Source organism: Acanthochromis polyacanthus, chromosome 17 (assembly GCF_021347895.1).
Source record: "Acanthochromis polyacanthus isolate Apoly-LR-REF ecotype Palm Island chromosome 17, KAUST_Apoly_ChrSc, whole genome shotgun sequence".
NCBI lineage: Eukaryota > Metazoa > Chordata > Actinopteri > Pomacentridae > Acanthochromis > Acanthochromis polyacanthus.
The window spans coordinates 7,187,554-7,208,663 of NC_067129.1; the positions used below are offsets into that span (position 1 = coordinate 7,187,554).

At 42.0% G+C, this 21,110-nt stretch overlaps 1 protein-coding gene across 1 annotated transcript in view; it reads left to right on the forward strand.

Moving 5' to 3' along the window:
- The first annotated feature begins 2,139 nt into the window (after positions 1-2,139).
- The window catches only part of kctd16b (potassium channel tetramerization domain containing 16b), an 88,766-nt gene continuing 69,795 nt past the window's right edge, over positions 2,140-21,110 (forward strand). The window contains exon 1 of the mRNA XM_051937729.1: positions 2,140-3,875. Within this exon, the coding sequence (XP_051793689.1) occupies positions 3,041-3,875 (835 nt within the window). The 5' untranslated portion in view covers positions 2,140-3,040. The remainder of the gene's footprint in view (positions 3,876-21,110) is intronic.

Here is a 21,110-nt window from a genome sequence, read left to right on the forward strand (position 1 = left end):
GAAAAAATGATAAATAATGAATGCTGCAGTTGTGGATGTGGAGTAAATATTTGAGCATCTATATATATTATTGACTAATATAAAAACAAAAGTAGTTTTAAAAAAACATAAAACAACACTGTACCTGGAAATCTAGAGAACTGTTTTTGTCACAGCTTGGTATATGTAAAAACAGTTTTTCTGTCATTATGAACTAAGATGTGTTTCGGTCTATGTCAGTATATTTTGGCATGTAGGCACAGAGCTGAAACCACACAGGAATATATCATTTACTTTGGGGATGCTCCTGCTTTTCAAGCTTTTATGCCATTGGGGACAAAGAAAGCTGCAGCTGAAATCAACTGTGTCCACCTGAACAAGTTTAACTCTTTATAGGTGGTCAATCATCTGCTCTTTAAATAGCAGTGCAGCAGGGAGCCCTGTAGAGGCCACATGTATTTATGATGAAGCTACCCACGTAATCTGCTGTCTTGACACTGTCTGATTAGATTTTTTGTGTTATTTTTGAAGATGCTTACATTGTAAATTATACTGATGCTCTAATTCAAGAACTATAACCGAAGTAATCAGTATTATTACACTGGCTGACCATACATTCACTCTTTATATTACTAATTTTATAATATTTATGCAATGGATTAATTTTTAAAATGCATCATATTGTATTAAAAAATGCACTACTGTGTTGTATAAGAATTTATGCAAAATCTGAGTGAAACTAGAGTAAACAAGGATGGAGAATAATCCTGCCATGTCCAGTAAATGTTTTGCATCTTAAAGTGACCTTTTAAAGTCATTTCTCTATTGCAATTAATTGCCTCGACAGTTCTGTCTTTTAAAAAATGCAGTTAAAATCCTCTTCAAAATTTTTGAATGGAAAAGCAGTGACATCATTTCCTCAGAGAAACACATACAGCACACATACAGTGCAGGGATGTCCCTGCAAATGCAGTTTTTTGCTCAAGGCGAGGTTGGTTAAAAGTGCACATGAAAGCCAAAGACAAATAAAAGCAGCCAGAAGGCTGGAATAAGAACGCTGTTAAAACGAACTGAATTTTCTGAAATCCAGCAGATTTTGTATGTTTTAATATTTTTTTCTCCTCTCCCTACAGTATTTGCATGTGTGCAAGTCCTGATTTGGCCTCTGCAGCTGGGGCGTGTGCAGCTGGTGTGTGTTTGTGAGGCTACGCATTAATCTACATTACATTTCTTTCCACCGCAAAGTGAGTTCTGTAGAAATGCAATGGAGGGTGTTGGCCATTTATGCCTCGTGACTTCAATTAGTGGTTTATTGATTGTATTTTTTATGTTAATGTAAATGCAGGCTGCGTCTTAGTCAGATTACATTGGAGAAAAAAAGCGAAAATCATGTGTTTTATGGTATCAGCACGGTTTGCAACTGCAACGGCAGAACGTGTGCACACAAACATAGAACACAAATGCACCCATTTGCATTGACTATAAACAAGAGAGCAGGTGGACACTAATTTTGTCACTTTTCTGTGTGGGGATCTGTCAATGGTGCTGAAATCTTGGGTTGAACAAACAGAGGGAGGCGCTGTTGCTCATTTTTACCAAGCAAAGACTTCAATCTCACACACTGTTACAAGTCAGAGGCTGTTTCAGGCGTTTTATCTGGGTTGTGAGTATCACATTTTCGCTTTTGATTCCAAAATAAACTACAAAAATGTTGCACTGTGATGGAAATAATACACCACGGAGGCATAAATTCGCTTTGTGTTGATGCATTCACAGTAAATGTAATGCAAATTGGCTCAAGCAGTGGGTCAAATTGCAGCACTTTAGTTATTAGAATAAGAACACAGAGATGGATGCAGCCTGTGGGCGGCTCTGAAATCCTAAAAGTTCATTTTCAAATGTCACCGTGGAGCTCTTCAGCACATCTGCATGCAGTTTTGGGAATTCCATGCATTATATACGCTGGTATACTAAAGTGGAATGCATATTAATAGAGGAGCAAAATATTTTTGCTCGGTGCAAAGTCGATCTCCGCTTATTTTATTGCATTTTTACGCACAAGCCTGTCTGTGCACACGTGTGTGGGAGAGAACGGGGGAGCCAGGAAGACACCACCCAACTCTGTAGGGGAGGGGAGGCGGTGCGAGAGTGTGCAGGGGAGGGTGAGGAGAGGAGGAGAGGAGGAAGGGGGGAGGTTGAGATGCTCGTTTCAGCACCGCGGACAGCTCCCGGTAAAAGCAGCCAGAAGCAGCGGGTCGGTCCTCTCTGCTGCTTTGGAGACAGAAAACAAAAGGGAAAGAAACTGAACAAAGAAACCTAAACTGAGGTTTTAACATCTTTGGAGGACAACAAATATTTCCCAAGGAGGGAGGTTAGTTTAAAATCAGTCCGGACTGACGTCTGTGGTGACAAGCTCCAGACAGAAATCATTCGAGGACTGTGTGTGCAATCTCTGCCAAGTTTCTCACCACTGAAAGACATTTTTTCGCCTGTTTCAGTGCTTCTCCACAGCTTCGGAAGCTCTTTTAGGGAAGTTAAAGAGAAAACAAATATCGTGTTGGACTAAAAAAATAAGTTTTATCCTTCTTTTTTCGAATTTGTGTGGAAGGATTTATATATGTTGGATTATTGAAGCACAAAAAGAGCAGGCTTCTTTTTTTCACTCAGACTTGTTTCTGCGTCCACCGGTTCCCCACGTAATGCTCTTTTTTTCCCAAGAGCGATGGGAGTCCTGCAGCCACTAATGTGAGCCTTTGATGCGTCCGGATACATCTTCTCTTCTCTCTGCACTGATTTTTTTCTTTCCAAGTTACCCATCTCTGGCTTTTTTTTTTAAAGCTTCACATCCACAGAGGAGCACACCGGACTGCCATCCCACCCTCCTCATTTTCCACATCTGCTACAGACTGGTAGGTGGCCATGGATGGATGAAAAATGATTATTCAGATTGCTGTGAGATGAAGTTGGAGGCCCTGTGTCAGAACAACACAGGACACAGCTCGGGCAACTTTTGATCCTTTTTTTTTGTAAGACTTCGATCGAGGTGTGTTTGTAGCTGTTCATGACGGAAAGGATGGCGCTGAGTGGAAACTGTAGGACTAACCCCAAAGAGCAGGCTTCAGTTCAGAACAGTTTCCCAGATGTTGTTGAATTAAACGTCGGGGGGCAGGTTTATTACACGCGTCACTCAACTTTGGTGAGTACCCCGAATTCTCTACTTGGCAAGCTGTTCGCCAAAAAAGACGCATCCAATGACTTGGCCAGAGACCCCAAAGGTCGTTATTTCATCGACAGAGATGGCTTTTTATTCCGGTATGTGTTAGACTACCTGCGAGACAAGCAAGTTGTCCTCCCGGATCACTTCCCGGAGAAAGGGAGGCTCAGAAAAGAGGCGGAGTACTTCCAGCTGCCCGACTTAGTGAAGCTCTTGACCCCCGAGGACATCAAGCACAGCCCGGATGATTACTTCCACAGCGATTACGAAGACGGCTCCCAGGGCAGCGACCACCGGCAGTGCCCGCCACCCTCTTTGGTCCCCGCGGACAGAAAGAGCGGCTTCATCACGGTGGGGTACCGGGGGTCATGCACCATGGGCCGAGAGAGCCAGAGCGACGCCAAGTTCAGGAGGGTACCTCGGATACTAATATGCGGAAGGGTGGCTCTCGCCAAAGAAGTGTTCCAGGAGACTCTGAATGAGAGCCGGGACCCGGACAGGACCCCGGACCGGTACACCTCCCGGTTTTACCTCAAGTTCAAACACCTGGAGAGGGCGTTTGACATGCTGTCGGAGTGTGGTTTCCAAATGGTGGCCTGCAACTCATCAGTGACTGCCTCGTTTGTTAACCAGCACACGGAGGACAAGATCTGGTCCAGTTACACAGAATACGTCTTCTACCGTAAGTCACACTTATTTATTTATTTATTTATTTATTTTTGTTTGTTTTTCGGGTGGTGGTTCCAGAAAGTCGAAATTCATGTGCAGTTACGCACACACGCACACTTGGACCACCGCTAGACGGCGCGCATGGTTTGTGAGCTGACGTGAGAGCAACATCTGGTGATGCGGATGGATGGGCCTTCCCGACTGTGTACACCACCCCCTCTGAGTGATGCGGGTGTAGCAAACGCTACAGACAGCGTTTCTGTGCTATTATTCAACAGCAGGGTCCATTTCCATGGCACATTATACAGAGACATGGCATGTGCTCATGTTGTTTGTGACCTGCTGGTAGCCTGACCTGCACCTCCTTGGTTAAAATGCAAGCACAGCAAAGAATTCAACTTACAAGCTCAGTTGGAGTCTGAAGTTTTGACAACCTTGTGGAACAAAACCAATTAGAGCTCACCTCTCTTTACCGAGGTTACGCTCAGGTGTTGTTATCTCTCACTGGAAGCACAGAACTGACAGGCTAGTTCACTTTTTCATCTCAGTTTATTTAACCCTATTACAGCATGTTGCAGCATTCAGTGCTCTCTTGCAAGCTAGTTTTCACTTCATAAGATTTAACCAGTTTTTAATAACTTCATTCCCATCTGAGTCATCGTCTGACCAATGATTTGTCAGTGCTGTCTATTTGCTACTCCACCTCCCCTTTCTCCTTTAACCGGCCCATCCTTTCAACTTCTTGCGTTTCCTTCTGGCATTGCTGTTGCACTCCTTCTCCATCGTTGCTGCTCACTAAGCTGCTCCGAGTCTGGCGGAGCGGTAATGAAGAAGATATCATCCTGACATTTTATACCGGCTCTCGTAAGATTTTATGATGCAACAGAATGATCCATATTCTTTGATCTGACAGTGTATAATTCATCAGAAACTCCGGAGTGAGACTGGGAATGTGCTTAAGTTCTTAGTACCTGAAAACCTACTTGTATGATGAAGCTTTTCCTGCATAACCATTCACTTTATAGCAGTGGCTGTTTTTTTGAGAATCTGTGACAGATTCTGAAAAGAAACCACAGATTTGATTGCTGTAACCTGCAATAACGGTGTCTGGCCACATCCTGTAGGAAGATTAAGTGCCAGACATATTATTCTGCTTTATGAATCGCAAAATTGTGTCCTGTAAGAGATAATATCCCTCCATGTTTTGTTTCTCTTTAAATGTGTCCTGTCCTTGCATAACCCTTCAGATGTATTTCTGCAGCAAGTATGTCACAGTCTTCTGAATATTTTTATAAAACCAAGAGACTCTGCTATGGTGGTAAATAAGCTACCATAGCTACTTCAGTGAAATTATGTGAACACATGAGGAAATATGTGTTAGTGATTTTTTTTATGTCAAAACCTCAAAAGATTTAGTCTAGTTCTGTTACATAAGTGAGCTACAACAATTCACAATATGCTGAGTAATACAGAAAATAAAACTAGAGAAGCTGCCAACAGTATTGAGATCATTGTGTCAAGGCAGCTATCATGATACTAACAGCACAGAGTATGTTTCAAAGCTGGTAAAAAAAAAAAAAAAAAAAAAAACAAGAGCTAAGACCCTGACTTGTGTCTCTGAAACCTCAACGTGTTATAATAAATGTGTGCTTTGTTGATTTTTGAATACGTTTGTACTAATAGGAGCTTTTAATTTCCCTTATCAAACTTAAAAACCGAGAAATCATAGAAAACATTTTGTTGCAGTTTTAGCAGCAGTCACACTGCTTCTAAACTGCTATTCCATCCTTATTTCCAAGCCATTTGTAATTGCAGAGCAGACCATTTTAGTACTTTTGGCTACTTTAATGAAGCCGGGGACACTGTTTTATATTCATAGGAGAAATTTTTCACTTCAAGGAGGAGGACATGTAACCCAGTTCATACTACTGGCTTTGCTGTCTCATTTCAATGCCCAGTCCTCCAGATGTTTGGCAGAGTGCGAGCAGATATGAGCAGATATGCAAGCATCCTTAAAAGTTAGATGAAAATAAAGCTCAGGTTGCATTTTGTGGCATTTTGGAATAATCTTTAAAATGCGCACAAACCCCTAAAATATATTTTATTTATCTCGCTCCAAGAATTCTTTGTAATGACTGGGATGTGGTCCAGGACCCCTGGTTGCAAACCACTGAGTCGTGCGTTCGCCACCAGCTTAGGGAAAACCACTGCCAGCTTCATAAATCACAGAAGTCACATGATAACACGGTCTCAGAGCAAACAGGTATAAAAAAACCCCCAAACAAACAAACAAAAAAAAGAACACCATGAGAACGATTTGCTGGGCTGGGTCCAGGCTAAATGAGCTCCGCATTAATGGCCTGCATGAAGCACAATGACTGGATGGTTCTTGGCTCTCGTAACCCCCAGAAGTAGCGCTAACAAGCCAAATCAAGTGTTGGTGAGGACTGCTGACACACACACACACACACACACACACACACACACACACACACACACACACACACACACACCTTGCTTATGCAATATCTGGCTGTGGACTACTTCTGTCTCTTCTTGCTTACTGACAAACAACTGCTTCCCGGCTTTGTTGACAAATGTTGGGCTTGTTCGAGGCGGCAAACTCCAAAGCAAGGGCACAAACGGCGGCAGATGTGCCGGGCCTGCACCTCGACGCACGGGAACCTTTAAGAACACACACTTACACGGAGGCGAGAGCGTGCACACAAAAGCGGGGTAATCAGGCATAATCACAGACGCGCACAAGGACACACACCGAGACACATTGCACACAGGTAGGGATGGTGAGCATGCAAGCACACCGAGAATCATGCAGGGAGTTTGTTTAACCCTGTGGATTGAATGCAGCCACTGACAGTCTCTTGTTTATCTGCCTGTCACATTTTTTAGGCTTTTTTTCAGAGGGGAATGCTCATCCTCCCCTCCCCATCCCCACCCCTCGCTCTTCCTCGTCTTCTCTCTCTCTCTTTTCTCCTTTCATGTCTTCTCATTTTGCTCTAGTCAATCATACCCGGCTTTTTCCTCTCGTCTCTCGGTTCCCGCCTTCCATCTCCCCGGCTTCATTTTTGCTCGGTGCGCCGCGGGGGCAAGGAGCATTGTGGCGGCACCAGTTGCCTTTCCATGCCTCGCTGCACCGTCACGCCTCCCGTCTTGCTTCTTTTTCATATCTCTGTCTGTCTGTCCGTCTCCATGATTGTTTTATTTACCTTCATCTGCAGCTGTCTCTCACCACATTTCATGTGCCTCTTTCTGCTCGTGCCTCTCTGTGTTCTACCTTCTGTTGGCTGTACTAGAGGTCGTGAGGTGGCAAATGACTGTATTTCTCTCATTGTGTTTGGATTTTGTCAACTTTTTTGACAAGATAACTAAAAGTATCCACATTCTTTTGTGTCATCTTGGCCTGAGGCTGATTTTTAATGTTTCAGACAAAAGTGGGCTTTTAACGTTTTGCTGACAGTTGAGGAAAGATTTTTATTATTTTCCTGTTTCACAGTGATACCCATGTGCACTAAGCAAGTTCTTCAAAGAAAAGATTATCGTAGCTTGGTGTGAACTCTGCCCTGAACCTTGCTGACCGTCTTTGAATTGTAACTGCTGGCCAGGTCTTATCAATTTCACTGCCTGACCTTACTAATGCCCATGTGCCTGAGTGGGTGCAAATCCCTGCAGCCATATTGGTAAAAGTCTTTGCAGAAAAGTGGAGGCACCACAATAATGACATTTATTTTTTTGCAATACGGTGTACAAGAACTGCATACCAGTATATTGTCCAATATCTTTGACTGTGTGCTGTCTGGCTCATTAGCATTAGTTGTTGAGAATCCCGTACCGTTGGCCCTCGCACTGGTTGTTTTTCTAAAGTACTGTACTGGACAGTTAGGAGGCTAACATGACCAAGACCTAGTTGCTTGTTTTGGTCAACTGAGAATCTTTTGAGAATTCTGGCTCTGCAGAGAAAAAAAAAGAGAGGCCACTGTGTCAGAGCAGGCTAAATTTGGGAACTAATTGACCTGCTTAGCTGATTCACTTTAACATTTAGTATGAACAAATTAGTCTACACACTACAACAAACCCATTTTCAGGCAGGTTTATATTATATATTTATCAATACTAATGTGCCAATGGGGACTTCATAATGGAGATGTAAAAAAAAAAAAAAAAAACAAGCAAAATGCATGCAAATTTTTCCTTTCTGATGTAATCAGATGAGCAAAATTCAAACATTTTTTAAAGAAAATTATTATTAGGGGTGATATTCTTCTGTGGAAAAAGTAAGCAACTCTCAGAAGTCAGTATTACCCCATTTATCAGAAATAACCTCTTATAGGTGTTTTGCATAATAAGTCTCACATCAGCTTGTTGAAATTTTTGACCACTCTTCCATGACAAATTACTTCACTTGATGTAGAATTCATAGCGGAATCAATAAATGCAAACTACAAAAGTCCCTGAGGCAGTGGAACTATCCCAGAGAATTATATTAACACCACTTCATTCACAGTTGGTATGTAGTTATTCTCCCAAAAAGTCTTATTTGTGGCCTCTACCAAACTGTTACGATGGCCAAACAATTCTATCTTTGATTTGATTTTCCAGAGCAGATCATCAAAAAAGGGCTTTGCCAATGTGTTCATTGGCATGCTGGTTTTGCTTTAATGTTCTTTGTAGATAGCCATTTTTTAACTCCTGAAATGCTTCTCATTCGAGTCAAATTTGTGGAATTGCTTTCTGTAGACACGTGTAATTTGACACAAAAAGTTTCAAGAGTTTCCCGCAGAACCCGTAATGAAAATTTAGAGTCTTGGAGAGTATTTTTCCTGAAAGTGAACTGATTCATTTCAAATAATTTGAAGATCATTTTGAATCCCTGACACACATACATTCACAACCCCTTTTTCCCCTGAAAGCAATACTAACATATGACACCTAAGCAGGAAGAGAACAGCAGACTCAAGATGTCAGAGGTTAAATAAGACAAGTTTTAAGCAGTGGCACCTAATGTGGAACCCCTTATTGCATTTTAAATGTATTTAAAGGAGTTACAAATGCGGGGCTGTAGTTACCCTTCCCATGTTCCTGATCTGCTGTATTTATTTTTTATGACTCTAACAGGCACTACAACAGCAGCTGAAAAGGTAACTCACTCTCTGGTCCTAATTTGACTGACATAAGTTCACCAGCTTCCACTTACAAGCTCAATTTTTATTTCTGCCAGAGGCCTGAACCTGATTTATCTCTTTCAATCCGCTTTTTGCTTGTTATCTGTTGCCCGGGATTCTCTACTCCTCTGATTGTACCTGTCAGTCTCCTCTCTGGTTGTGGCTATTCAAATTCTGGATGCCCTCTGAAGCCCTGGAGGGCAAAATGTATTTACCAATTTGTTGCATGGCTGGATTGACTGATAATTAATCATCTTTGCTGACATTTGCTTTAGCGAATTCATTGTAGAGCCTAACAGAACTGACCACAACAGAACCATCAAACAACAGAACATCTACCATGTGGTAAAAATGGGAAAGTTTGCTTTAAAAACAGGAAAACACAACTTTTTTGGCTCAGGATGCATTTCCCCAGGCTGAATGTATGCATATATATCACGGCAGAACATGCCAGGGTGAACCATGTGTCATTATAAATGGCCACTTTCATAGGACCATGTAAGCTGGTGTGTGACACACTGTGCCATTAGCGTGTTACACACAGATGAGTAACTCCTTGTGCGGCAAATGTGTTTTGGCAGGTGGCAGTGGTTATGGTGTGTGCACATGTGTGTGTGCTTCAATGCATGAGCCATGTTGCAAAACCTGAGGCATTTGCACACCCGTTGAGCCAGTAGCCAAACACACCTGCACTCCACCGACCCCTCACACACACACACATACACATACAGTACATCCAGTAACAGTCACAGACACCCGTCAGCACATGAAACTACATCCTGCTCGTCCAGAGAGCTTCTCCCAGATCAGTCAGTGACGACATTAGCGGCAGCGGCCCCATGCTGCAGGCCTGTAGGAAGTGATTAGCCGAGGAGCAGACAGGCCATGACAGCTCTGAGGAGAGTCTTGATAGGGACAGCTGCTACCCTGGCCACGGCTCCACGGGGGAGTCCACCACCACACACCTCAACTCTGCATTATTATGACTGAGACGGAACATAAGCGGAGAGGAAGAAGGTGGAAGACTGTGTTTGATGTATGAAAGAAGAGACAAATACTGCTATTCTTCTCTACTACAGCTGCTGCTGATGTTCTGATGCTGCTGCTTTGACAACCACTGCTGCCATTATAGAACTGTAACTGCTACAGCTATTAGACGCCGACTGTTCGTCAGCCTGACTGATTACTGAATCCAATTTTCATCATTTTAGCAATTATTGGTTGGCTTACTTTTTTAAACATAAATTCAATTAATCTAAAAACATGCAACTCTGGCTTTGCAAATAGGTCTGTCTGTCTGTTGTTACTACTCTGTGGCATTGAAGAATGTCCCGCCCACAGCATCATCTGATTGGTTAAATGTAATGAGGTACAAGTCAGCAATTAGCGGCTCTTTTCAGGCATCTTTTTCCTCTTCCTGCTACCTGTATGTCAATGTTTTAAAAGTCCATTCTACTACATGAAAAAAACTTTCCACACTTATGACTTTGCAAAGAATTTGGATTGTGCAATAGGCAGCCATTTCTTTTTTTTCAGTGAATTATCGATTTGAATGAGGGTTGTCGTCTTCCTATAGATGCAAAACTTTCATTTCAACAATTCCAAATGAAGCTGCATCCTTGAATTTGCTCCACCCACAACACCTCTGACTGGTTTAAAGAAATACAAACTACAGCTAGACACTAGAGCTTTATTTTTACCTGTAGCAGAATGACGCTGAGGTGCAGCCAGACTATTATGCACAACAGAATGGGCTGGCAAAGTGGGACTTACCCAGAATAAATATCAAAAGGTTCTCTTTTAATGAAACATTTTTACTGGAAATGAATGTAATGTTCCATGTAAAGGTCACAGATTACTTACAAATATTGGCTAAATTTGAAAAAAAAAAAAAAAAGTACTGTATATCAACCACAATAACTATCACACTAGTAGCTGTAGTTGCAACTTGCATTCACTAATCCAAATGCTGCAATATTCAATACTGCCTCAACAACTAGATTACTTCAAGTACTCATACAATACCATTAACTGTACTATAACATCAGTGGTTGCAATACTGTTACTAAAACTACGACTGTCTTTTTTTTGTAGTTTTCAATACCAACTATAAAAGCACGTTGGAAAGGAATACAACAACTGAGCCAAACAAAATAATATAAGAAAGCAGGGACAGAACCAATTGTGGCACCATTAAAAACATATACACATAGTTGCTTCACATCACTGGCTTTTCACAGTGATATTTACTTTGCAGAGTTCTTACAGCGAGATAAAACTGGCATGAGCCTTCCCTTTTTTTTCCCGTAAGAGTTGAAGCTGCTGCATTTTGTACAAGCTGTAGGCAAGGAAGAGACTTTTGACTGAGGCAAGAAAAAAAAAACTGAGAGATGTGAAGACATGAAGGCAGAGATGACCCTTTCCCTTCCTCACCAAAATGAAATTTAAAAAAAGCAGTTTTCTTTACTGGGAATATTTCTCAGTTAGAGGAAACAAACCTGACTCCATTCTGGTTTCTCAAAAAAAAAAAAAAAAAAAAGAGGCCGACTAATTTAAAGCAGCAACAAAGGCGAGAGGGGAGAGGGAGAGAGAGCAAAATCCGAGGTGATCTGTGGATGAAAGCGATGGAAGAAGAGAGTGATTGAAAGCGAAGATCTGAATGCAGTGGAGGGCAAACAGAAAATAAACTCAATTTTCACTTTTGAAATAGAGGTTAGTCACCTTCTCAGAATGATAGACAATATGTTAGGATGTACAGTATGTAAAAGGATGCACTCCTGTTCTGAAACAATACATTTGTTTGCATTTATTTTGCTGCTTTTTAATCGATTTTGACTTCACAGTGGGAGGTGCAAGTGGGGTCATCTGAAAGGCAGGGGAGGACAGCATCGACGAAAAAGTAGATAAAGGGCAAGTGAGTCACGCAGAAAGAAGATAGACTTTCTTGTTTGTCTAGCCTCCCCTTGACCTTCTCCCCTGGGAGCTTAGTGTAGCTACGTAGTGTAGATTCCCATAATCCCCATCCCCCGGAGGATGTGGGCAACTACAGAGCTCTGAGAGAAAGGGAGAAAGAAAAGAAACTGAACACCGGAGCATCAACAACAAGCTAAGTCCTCTGCGACTCCCTCCTCTCCTCGCTGTCTATCGGTCCATTTTCTCTTCCTCTGCGACTCTTGACACTCTATTCTCTCTGCGGTGGGAGGCGCAGTAGTTGATATAATGCTGATGCTCTTCCCCTGTTGTGTTGGAGTAAGTGCTCTGTGGTGCGACGAGGTGTGGAGCGTTGCCATAATGACAGAAACTGCAGCTGGAGAGCCTCTTCACTCACTCAACCCACCGGCTGGCTGCTGCAATGCATCAATGCGTTAATAGACCCTCTATGCGCGGGTCCAGATTGGCTGGAAAACACAATGTAAAGGATGCACAGAATTCCTATCGCACCTGTAATTGCAGCGAATAATCACACCGACGTTCGGTTCCACTGTGCCCATGCATGTCACCGTTCAGATTAAAGCTCTTCAAACGGTGGATCTGATGCAAAAAACTAAATACATCTATTTTTGGAAGTTTAAATGATAACAGACATGCTACTATTTGCTCCCATTTGACAAGTTCTCTCAAAATAATACAAAGTGAGCATTCGCAACCTTTTTATAACAATATTTCTGGTAAACAAGACATTCATGGCAGAAACGGCATCAGGAGCCCTCAAGTTGCTTTGGTTTGTCATTTTAAAATAGACGAAAAGTTCACCAGACGGCATCCTGACACAAACGAGGAATGACTGTAACTGTTTCTGATTGTGTTTATATAGCTAAAAGTAACAGCCGTTGCAATATTACATCATCGCCTACGCATGTCAATCTCTCTTAAATTTGAAGGGGTGATGCACTTTGTTTGAACGCTGGCATCTGAGGAATTATTTAAACTAATCCCTGGTGTTCACTTGTGCAGCCCTCGCTTTGAGGGGTTTTAAGTCATGTCGAAACATGGTCAGAATAGAGTTCTGTTGCACCAATATTACTCTGTGGTTTTCGAACCCCCCGTGGACCTAATAGTCACAGATCAATCACTGCCTCTTTGAGCTACATTTTGTCCCTATGGTTTCTAATTTCTATGAAAGTCATGAATACTGAGTATGCCACTTAGTGACCACATGCCTTTCCAATACTGATCTATTAAAGTCTAACTCAGCACAAAGCTAAACGCAGGAAATTTTAAATGAGTAATACGTACTTCTGACCTCCACAGTTTGGTATAGTCAGACATTTGCCCTGCTGCACCTGCAAACACCCCAGAAGGGATGTCATATTGTACTAGTCTCAACCTTCAGTGCATGCTCATTTCACTGTAAAGCACTGTCAGTAGTAAACCATTGGGAAGTCCCAAAAACAGATTGCCAGCTGTTGCTAAACTACTTTTTTTAAAACAACACCGTCTCCACAAAATTATATTCCTACACGACTAAACTGCATTCTCATTTAAACTTGGAAGGGATTTTGTTTTGAACTATTTGTGATCAGTGACGGTGCAGAAAAGGCAGCCAGTTTGAAAGTCCAGTTATGAGGGAAAGACCATCAGTCTCAGTCCTTAATTTGGTTTCCTGACACACTGGCTTTCTAGTTGGGTTTAGGCACCAGAACTATGTCCTCAGGCTCAGGAAAATATCACGCTTTCTAAGACAGAAGCTTGTTTAACGTCCCGCACCAAAATACCATGGTCTGAGTTAAAATACAGCCCTGTCACAACATATTTGAAGCTTGTCCTGCATTTTCTAGGTTACCAGGGTTACAATTCCCACCCCATCTAATATATGATTGGCTGGCTGAAAAGGGCTGACAAATAAGCAATAACAATGGCAAACTTACATTGTTCAGAAATGTATTTATAATACATTACTAACAAATGTAATCAGGCAGAATATACATACGCCTCAGTTGAGAATGCAGTTTAGTTGTACAGGAATATGATTTTAGGAGACTGGGTCTGCTTTTGATCTTCTCCCTTTTAGACAGAGGTCAAATAGACCTCAGGTTCACATACAGCCCAGTTTTACCAGCTTGGTAGCCTAAACCCCTGTTCCCTCATCGTCTCATTGCATTTGTTCTTGATATACTAACCCACTGCTAAAATGTAGTTTCTTGACAGCTGAGACAACAAAATCTGTAAATTTGAACATGGCAAAAAGTATCACGACAGGCCAACACAGATGCAAAATAGATATTTACACAAGTGACGGCAACTGGTGCACTCAGCTCCTCATTTTGCTGCAAACCGCATTCGTCTCCTTCAGTCTCAAAATGTACGACTGGTGAAACAGTCGGTCAATAGTCAGACATTAATGCGTAAACTTCATGATAAAACTTCACAGTTTGAACATGTTTTGGGATCATTTCTTCTTCCCCTGCGCCTCATTAGAATCACACACAGCCGCTCACACAGCAACGGTGCACACCTTGATCGAGCATACGGTCACACCGCTGTCATTTTCGTGCCACGGTGCTTTATATCTTCCTAGGGCGGAATGTCAGTGGCATTTCATTTATAAGTGGCAATGAAGTCTTAATGTCCATTAAGACAGCTAGAGGCACAAATGTAGTAACTCCGCAGGAAATTAACTCCAGCTGCAGAAATTACAAAGATAACCTGTGCTCCAAGCGTAACATGTCCTAATTTTTCATATAAGAGCAATATCATGGTTGGTTAAAGGGCACAGAGCATGTTGTTTCAAATTTGTTTTCTCTATTAAAATACGCATAGACATGTCAAAAATCTTCCTAGACTAGAAAGACAAGTCATTGATCTCAGGTTGTCATAGTTGCATTGCATCTGAGACTGATTATTATTCATACCATTTCTGGAAAACCTCCACTATAACGTGGTAAAATGGCTAAACGTTCTTCAGCAGACAGTACCTGAAGTTATGCCACTGCAGAAGATTATTCCAAACTCCAACACTCTGTCTCATTAGTAATCCCTCTGTGTCATTTCAGAGCACTCAGCTGCTTGCTAGAGCATACTGTCACCACCATTTCATTCCTAAGCAGCCGTGAAGCTTCCTGTCCATTAAAGCACACACATATCACATACTGCACACCATGCATGCACACACGACTTCCCCTCCCCTCCTCCACATGTGGAGGTTCACTTATATAAACAACTCACTGATGACAAATGACTCTCATTAGAGGGAAGATTATAAATCAGATTGCTCACTTAAGCACACTTACTATGTCAACAGATATCTGCAATCTCCTCGCTGCTGTGTCGTGTCCCCTCTGCCTATTAATGTAAAGCATGCAGGATGGGTTTTGTTTAATCCTTCTGGACAGAAGACAAAGTAATACACACCAAGTGCGCAAAATACCAGACGCGCCTTGCTATTACTTATCTGCACCTCTAGCCACCTTGTGTTCCTAAAATTTCTGCTTTAATCTATTTCCTTTGCTTTCATCTGTAGTTTCCTTTTAAGACTGAAGGGGATTTACAGGGCAAATATATCAAAACAAGATCAGAGTTGTCATCTGAACCCGTGAGTTCAGCTCTCTTCGTTCCCTAGAAAGCACAACTTGGAAATGGTGCGGATGAATGCACATTCTTACATCGGCTGTAGCTTGTAGCCTGCCCCGTGTGTGCAGGACTGTGGTTTAGCAAGATGGAAAATAAACTAAAATTTTGTGTTTGTTTTTATTCCCCCCAAAATTTGATACCCCTGACAGCTTGTCTCTTTAAGCAAAACTAACACAGAATCCTTCCAAATAAAATCAAACACCACTCATGTAGCCTGCTGGGTTTATGATGGATACAAGTGGGTAAGAGCAGCCCAAAACTATGCTGCAGATTTGACACTGCTGTGTTCATTCATGGTGCTCTTATCCAGGATTTTTACATCTATGATGTTTAATTCAAAATGCTTCCAAACATTTTTTTTCTACATGGCTTGCTAGCTTTCTCCATTCATTGCTAACGAAGAAAACAATAGCCTGTTGATTGACGGGTAACCAGGCATATAGTGAATTAGAGGAACAGTGTATTTTGGGAAAGTCTTGTTCTGCTTGCATGCTTTACATTTAACACATTTACAGAAAGTGAATATCTACTTTTACCTAACATTTGAACATCTGTTTGAATCCCACATCTTGCAAATGCAATGGATAATGCTACGCCAGCAGATGTACCACTTGATTAAATTGGAAAAGTAACCTGTGGTTATGATTCAGACGTGTGCATATCACATAAAGGCCTTTCACGCTATGACAATATAAATCCAAAAATATCAGGGCTAATTTTTCTGAATGCAATTCATTTAACAGACCTGTGAAAAAGTATGACACATCAAGTAAAAAAAATAAAAAATACCACTGAGAGACTACTTATTGGATTTTTGTTTACTGAATTTGTTACAATTTTATCAAATAAAGAAAGAAACATCAGTGTCAGACTGATTGTGGCTTTCCTTGCTCAAAAACCCGCTTGAATTGAAGAGCTTGTGTTTATCTGTATTTTCCATCTCATAGCAATGACAATTTATCAGAAAGAAAAAAAAAAAAAGAGAGAGCCTGTGCTATCATTCCATCTAAGCCCACGCTCCTGTTTACTATTCACACTGTAATGAATTATTGAGTGCTGCTCACAGAGGACTGCGCAGTCTGTGTGAGCCCCAAAGAGGTCCTGGCTGTTTGTTTTGAAAAGTAATGGGTTGCTACCTGGGGTCTTACATACACATACTACCTGTATAATGGTCTCCTAACCACACAAGCTGGTATTAGCTGTGTGTAGATAATGATTGGCCTGCTTTGAGCTTGTGTGATTAGAGTCTGCAGACAGGAGGGCTGTTGCTAAATTGGTTTTGCAGGACAACGGCAAGCACATCAGGGTGAAAACAATGGATGGCACATATGCACACACGTAGACACTCATGCACATTATACAGATAAGATCAGACAGCAGTCTAGCCTGGAGACACATTGTTTACGACAAGATTAACCTGGCCAGAGCTTTGGAGGGATTAGTAAGCAGTGTGTGTCTCCAAAAGTCAATACAACCGATGGATCGGCACAAACCAACAGTTCCATCTGCAAAACCTACAGTATGTTTGCACCATCACATAGAACAAAGGTCCCCGTCAGATCTCTGGAGTGTAGTGAGGCTCATTTGTACATGAACACACTCATGTGTGCTGGGACGAGAAACAAGCAAATGGAGCAAGACAATTATCTACATCCATCACCTCAAAAACTCATTTAGCCAATTAAAACTGTTACAGGCTGACATTTCAGTGGCGCAATGATCCCCTTTAATCATTAAGATTCTCTCGTTCATGCACGCACGCACGCACACACTACATTTTTAAGCTGGTAAAATTGCAGGATCAGGGCAATAATGTAGTTGTCTCGTAATATAATGACATGTCCTCGTTGAAGAGCAAATTTCATTCATCTTGATTAGGTCTTTGTGTGCGTTACATGTTCCCAGAGTGTGTGTCAGTGTGTGCGTGTGAGGTGGAACAGAGGACGCTGGCCTTTTCAGAGCTCACTCTCCTGTTTTCATGCAACACCCAATAACAAATGTCACTCTCAGACGTCACTCACTTCTCAGAACAGCTCTTCTTCTCTTCTTGCTTCACCCAGTCCCACTTTTCTTTCACGCTTAAACACTCTTTTAGCTGTGCTTTGTTACTTTTTCAGCAAAGAGGTTGCACAGTTGGAGAGATGTGCCAGATTGTGCAGACAAACGAACCCCAAGAAACGGCTCAAAAACAGACAAAGTCAAGGAAAAATATGCATATTGAGTTTCTCGACTAATGAGCCAAAACTGAAGGTTCAGGCAAAACATTCAGGTTGTGTTTGTGGAAGACGGTTTGCTTTGGAACTCAAACTCTTTCTAAGTTTTTTTGGCTCATAGTTGGTGGCTCCTCAAGGGCATTAGGAGGGGATTTGCCTTGTTTGGTTTTTGATCCGCAACTCCTTTTACTGATCAGGTGGTTTGTATTCTTGCTGTAACAGTTTCAGCATAATAATGCTGTCCTGTTAGATACAGCACATGGGCCTTCTGGGTACTTGTTAATAAAATATCCAGCATGCAGCACGTAAAATAGAAAGACAAACCAAAATGGTATATAATGCCCTATGATAGAGAACATTTGAAAGAGGAGGTAGAGGGGAGAATAACAAATAGGACGTTAGAAGTAACCAAACCTAGACACACAAACATACACGATGCACAGATAACTTCCTACTGATAGTATCGGTGCACGTCTTTGGTTGCTTGCATTGTGAAGTTATCAGTTTTTATCATATCTGAAGCTCACAAACTGCTTTGCAAAAACACCAATAGATGCTTAGATTTGGCTCACTGGCAACACAGAGATATGCTTTGGATTGAAATCTACAAGTGGGCGTCAAGTATGCATGCCACAAGCATATTTTTCCTGTTTTTTGTTTTTCTTCTTGGGTCTCACCTTACTGTTTCGTATCTGCTGTTGCTTTAAGCATTTGATTCTCAGCCAGTCGTGCAGATCAGATTTTTTTTTCGGTTTTCTCAGGAGCATTTAAAGTATCAAGGTGTTGTGCAGAGAGCGTAGCCTTGCGTCTTCCGTAAACAATCTCTGGCTGGTGTTTGACTGTTTTCAAACACCACACCTGGAGTGCACAGACTGGTATACCTGCCAGAGCTGGAACTGTCGGCATTTTTATTGCTGTTTTTCTCCCGCTGCACTTACTGCTCCGAGCTTTTGTCGCACTCCTTGCTCTTATTAACCCTCCTCTATCCCTCTCTTTCCTTCCCTGTATGTCCCCCACTGACAGCTGAAGTGGAGTGCTTGGTAGGTGCCGATTTCACTTCTCCAGGCCTTTTCTGACTGCCCCTTACCTCTCTCTCTCGCTCTCTGTCTTCTGCCTCGTTTCTCCCGCAAGAGCTGGGTGTAGCTGTGATTTGATGCTGTGAGGGGTTGCTACCACTGCTTCCCATGCTCTGTCTTTATCTTTGCTTCTCTTTGTCTCTCCAAGCGCCTGAGGAAGTAAAATCAGCAGCAGCTCAAACAACAGTCCTGCTGGTCCTTTTCATTCTGTTCTGTTGTTTTATGTGCTGCTCCTCTCCCACTCTCTCGCACACTATTGGCTTAGTCCTTCTCTCTTGTTTCATCACTAGACCCTCACATCTCCTCCAGTGGTTACTACTACTGCTGAAGAAAGAGAAGGAGAGACTCACAGTAAGCAAGAGAAATGGAAATAGTTACTTTCAGCACACAAGATGCACTTCTTAGTAAATAGTTGCTCTTAAAATTTATTTCATGTATTCACCATAAATCCTTGGCCTAACTGACCAAACATTTCGGTCTTCCAAGGTACGGTAAAATCAACATCTAAAGGTCAGCAGAAAAAGGATGAGAGGGACTGGGAGTCACTTGTAAGTGATGCTGTGTTCCATTTAGGCGTATTTCTGCTCTCATTCTGGAAGCATTGCTGCCCAAGTGTGAAAAGAGACGCCGGGGAAAAAGGTCAGATTTTGAACAAATTCTTTGGTCTCTCTGGGACCTGAAGTTATTTTTATGTGTTATCTTAGCTTATTTGCACACTAAGGCACCTTCCACTGCAATATGAATGCACCAGTTGCATTTTTTCTACTAGATTAAGTTACTTGGGAGGAGATAAACCTGACCTTTGGATCTGGTGACCCCAGTGTGATCTCTGTTCCTACTGGAAAAACTGGGACAAAAAAGGTCATTTAAAAAGCAAAAGGCTGTGTATTTCTTTGTACATCATCCCAACGGTGAAGTTCCTGCTACAGAAAGTAATTCTTTAGGGATCATCTGACCCTGTAGAAAACCGACCCCTGTTTCCCTTTAATCTTTAATCTTTGACCTGGCAAAGATAACAACCATCTGAGTCATACTGAGCACCGAGTAGCTTTAAAACATTCAGTAAGAAAGTCTGCCACACACACATGCACACAAACTGCTTGCAGAAGGACCAGAAGACCCAGCATGCATCTCAATAGATTCTTCTGTCCATCCAGTGCAGCTGAAGCAAACTATGCACGTAGCCTAGATGCCCTTTTCCCCCACCCACATCCTCCAGGTCTTCCTGGGGGATCCTGAGGTGTTTCCGGGCCAGATGGGATATTTAATCCCTCCACCATGATTTAGGTCTGCCTAAGGGTCTCCTATCAAGTGTACATGCTCAGAATACCTTAGCAGGGAGGCAAATCAGGGAGGCCCAAACAACTAACTGGGTTTTTACAATGCAAAAGAACAGAAGCTCTACTTAATAAAGCAACATTCAAATATCTGCTAGATCTCCTCTCGCTGTCATGTAATGCAAGCCTCAACACTTTAAAGGTACTGTAAAGGTAAAAACTTAAAAAATATATATATACATCTATACTTCCTTGTTGTGTACAGCAGTCAGGATACAGATGCTGCCTGCTTTTTTTGAGGGGTATTTTGTACATCAACAAGCATAATTTGCATTTCTAGACTTGGTTAAGTTTGTGGCCATGCCAGACAACAAAATATGTTGTGTTACTGAAAAGGAGATGGCTGTGCATTTGTTCAACTTTCTTGATGTTGTTGCTATTAACAAACCCATTGATTCTGAAACATGCAACACAAACAACCAACCCAAGCAGACTAATCACACTTCCTGTCATTGCCAAGTGGCATCTCCAAACACGCTCTAATGTGTCGCTATGTTTCTGAGCAGGTACATGTCAGCTGTGGTGTGTATCTCACACATGTAGCCTCTAAAGTCACAATGTGCCACCTTGAAAGGAAGATTTACTGATTTCATGCACAAATGGCTATTTACAGGTGTTTGAGGGTAAAGCTGAAAATGGCAAAAGTCGGTTGAGTTGAGTCAGAAATAAGTGAACTTACCAGACCTCTGTATCCTGCTCCTCATCTCTGCCTCCAGGCTAGTGGCTTGAGGCTACATTAGCTGCTGCTACCATGACACACCAAGATCTCTGGCTGGACTGCTGGTAGTTGAGCTGCATTGTGGGTAATGTAGGCACCAGGATTTGACAAGGAAAAAGGAAACGGCTGATATCTCTTATTGTGGTGCATTTCA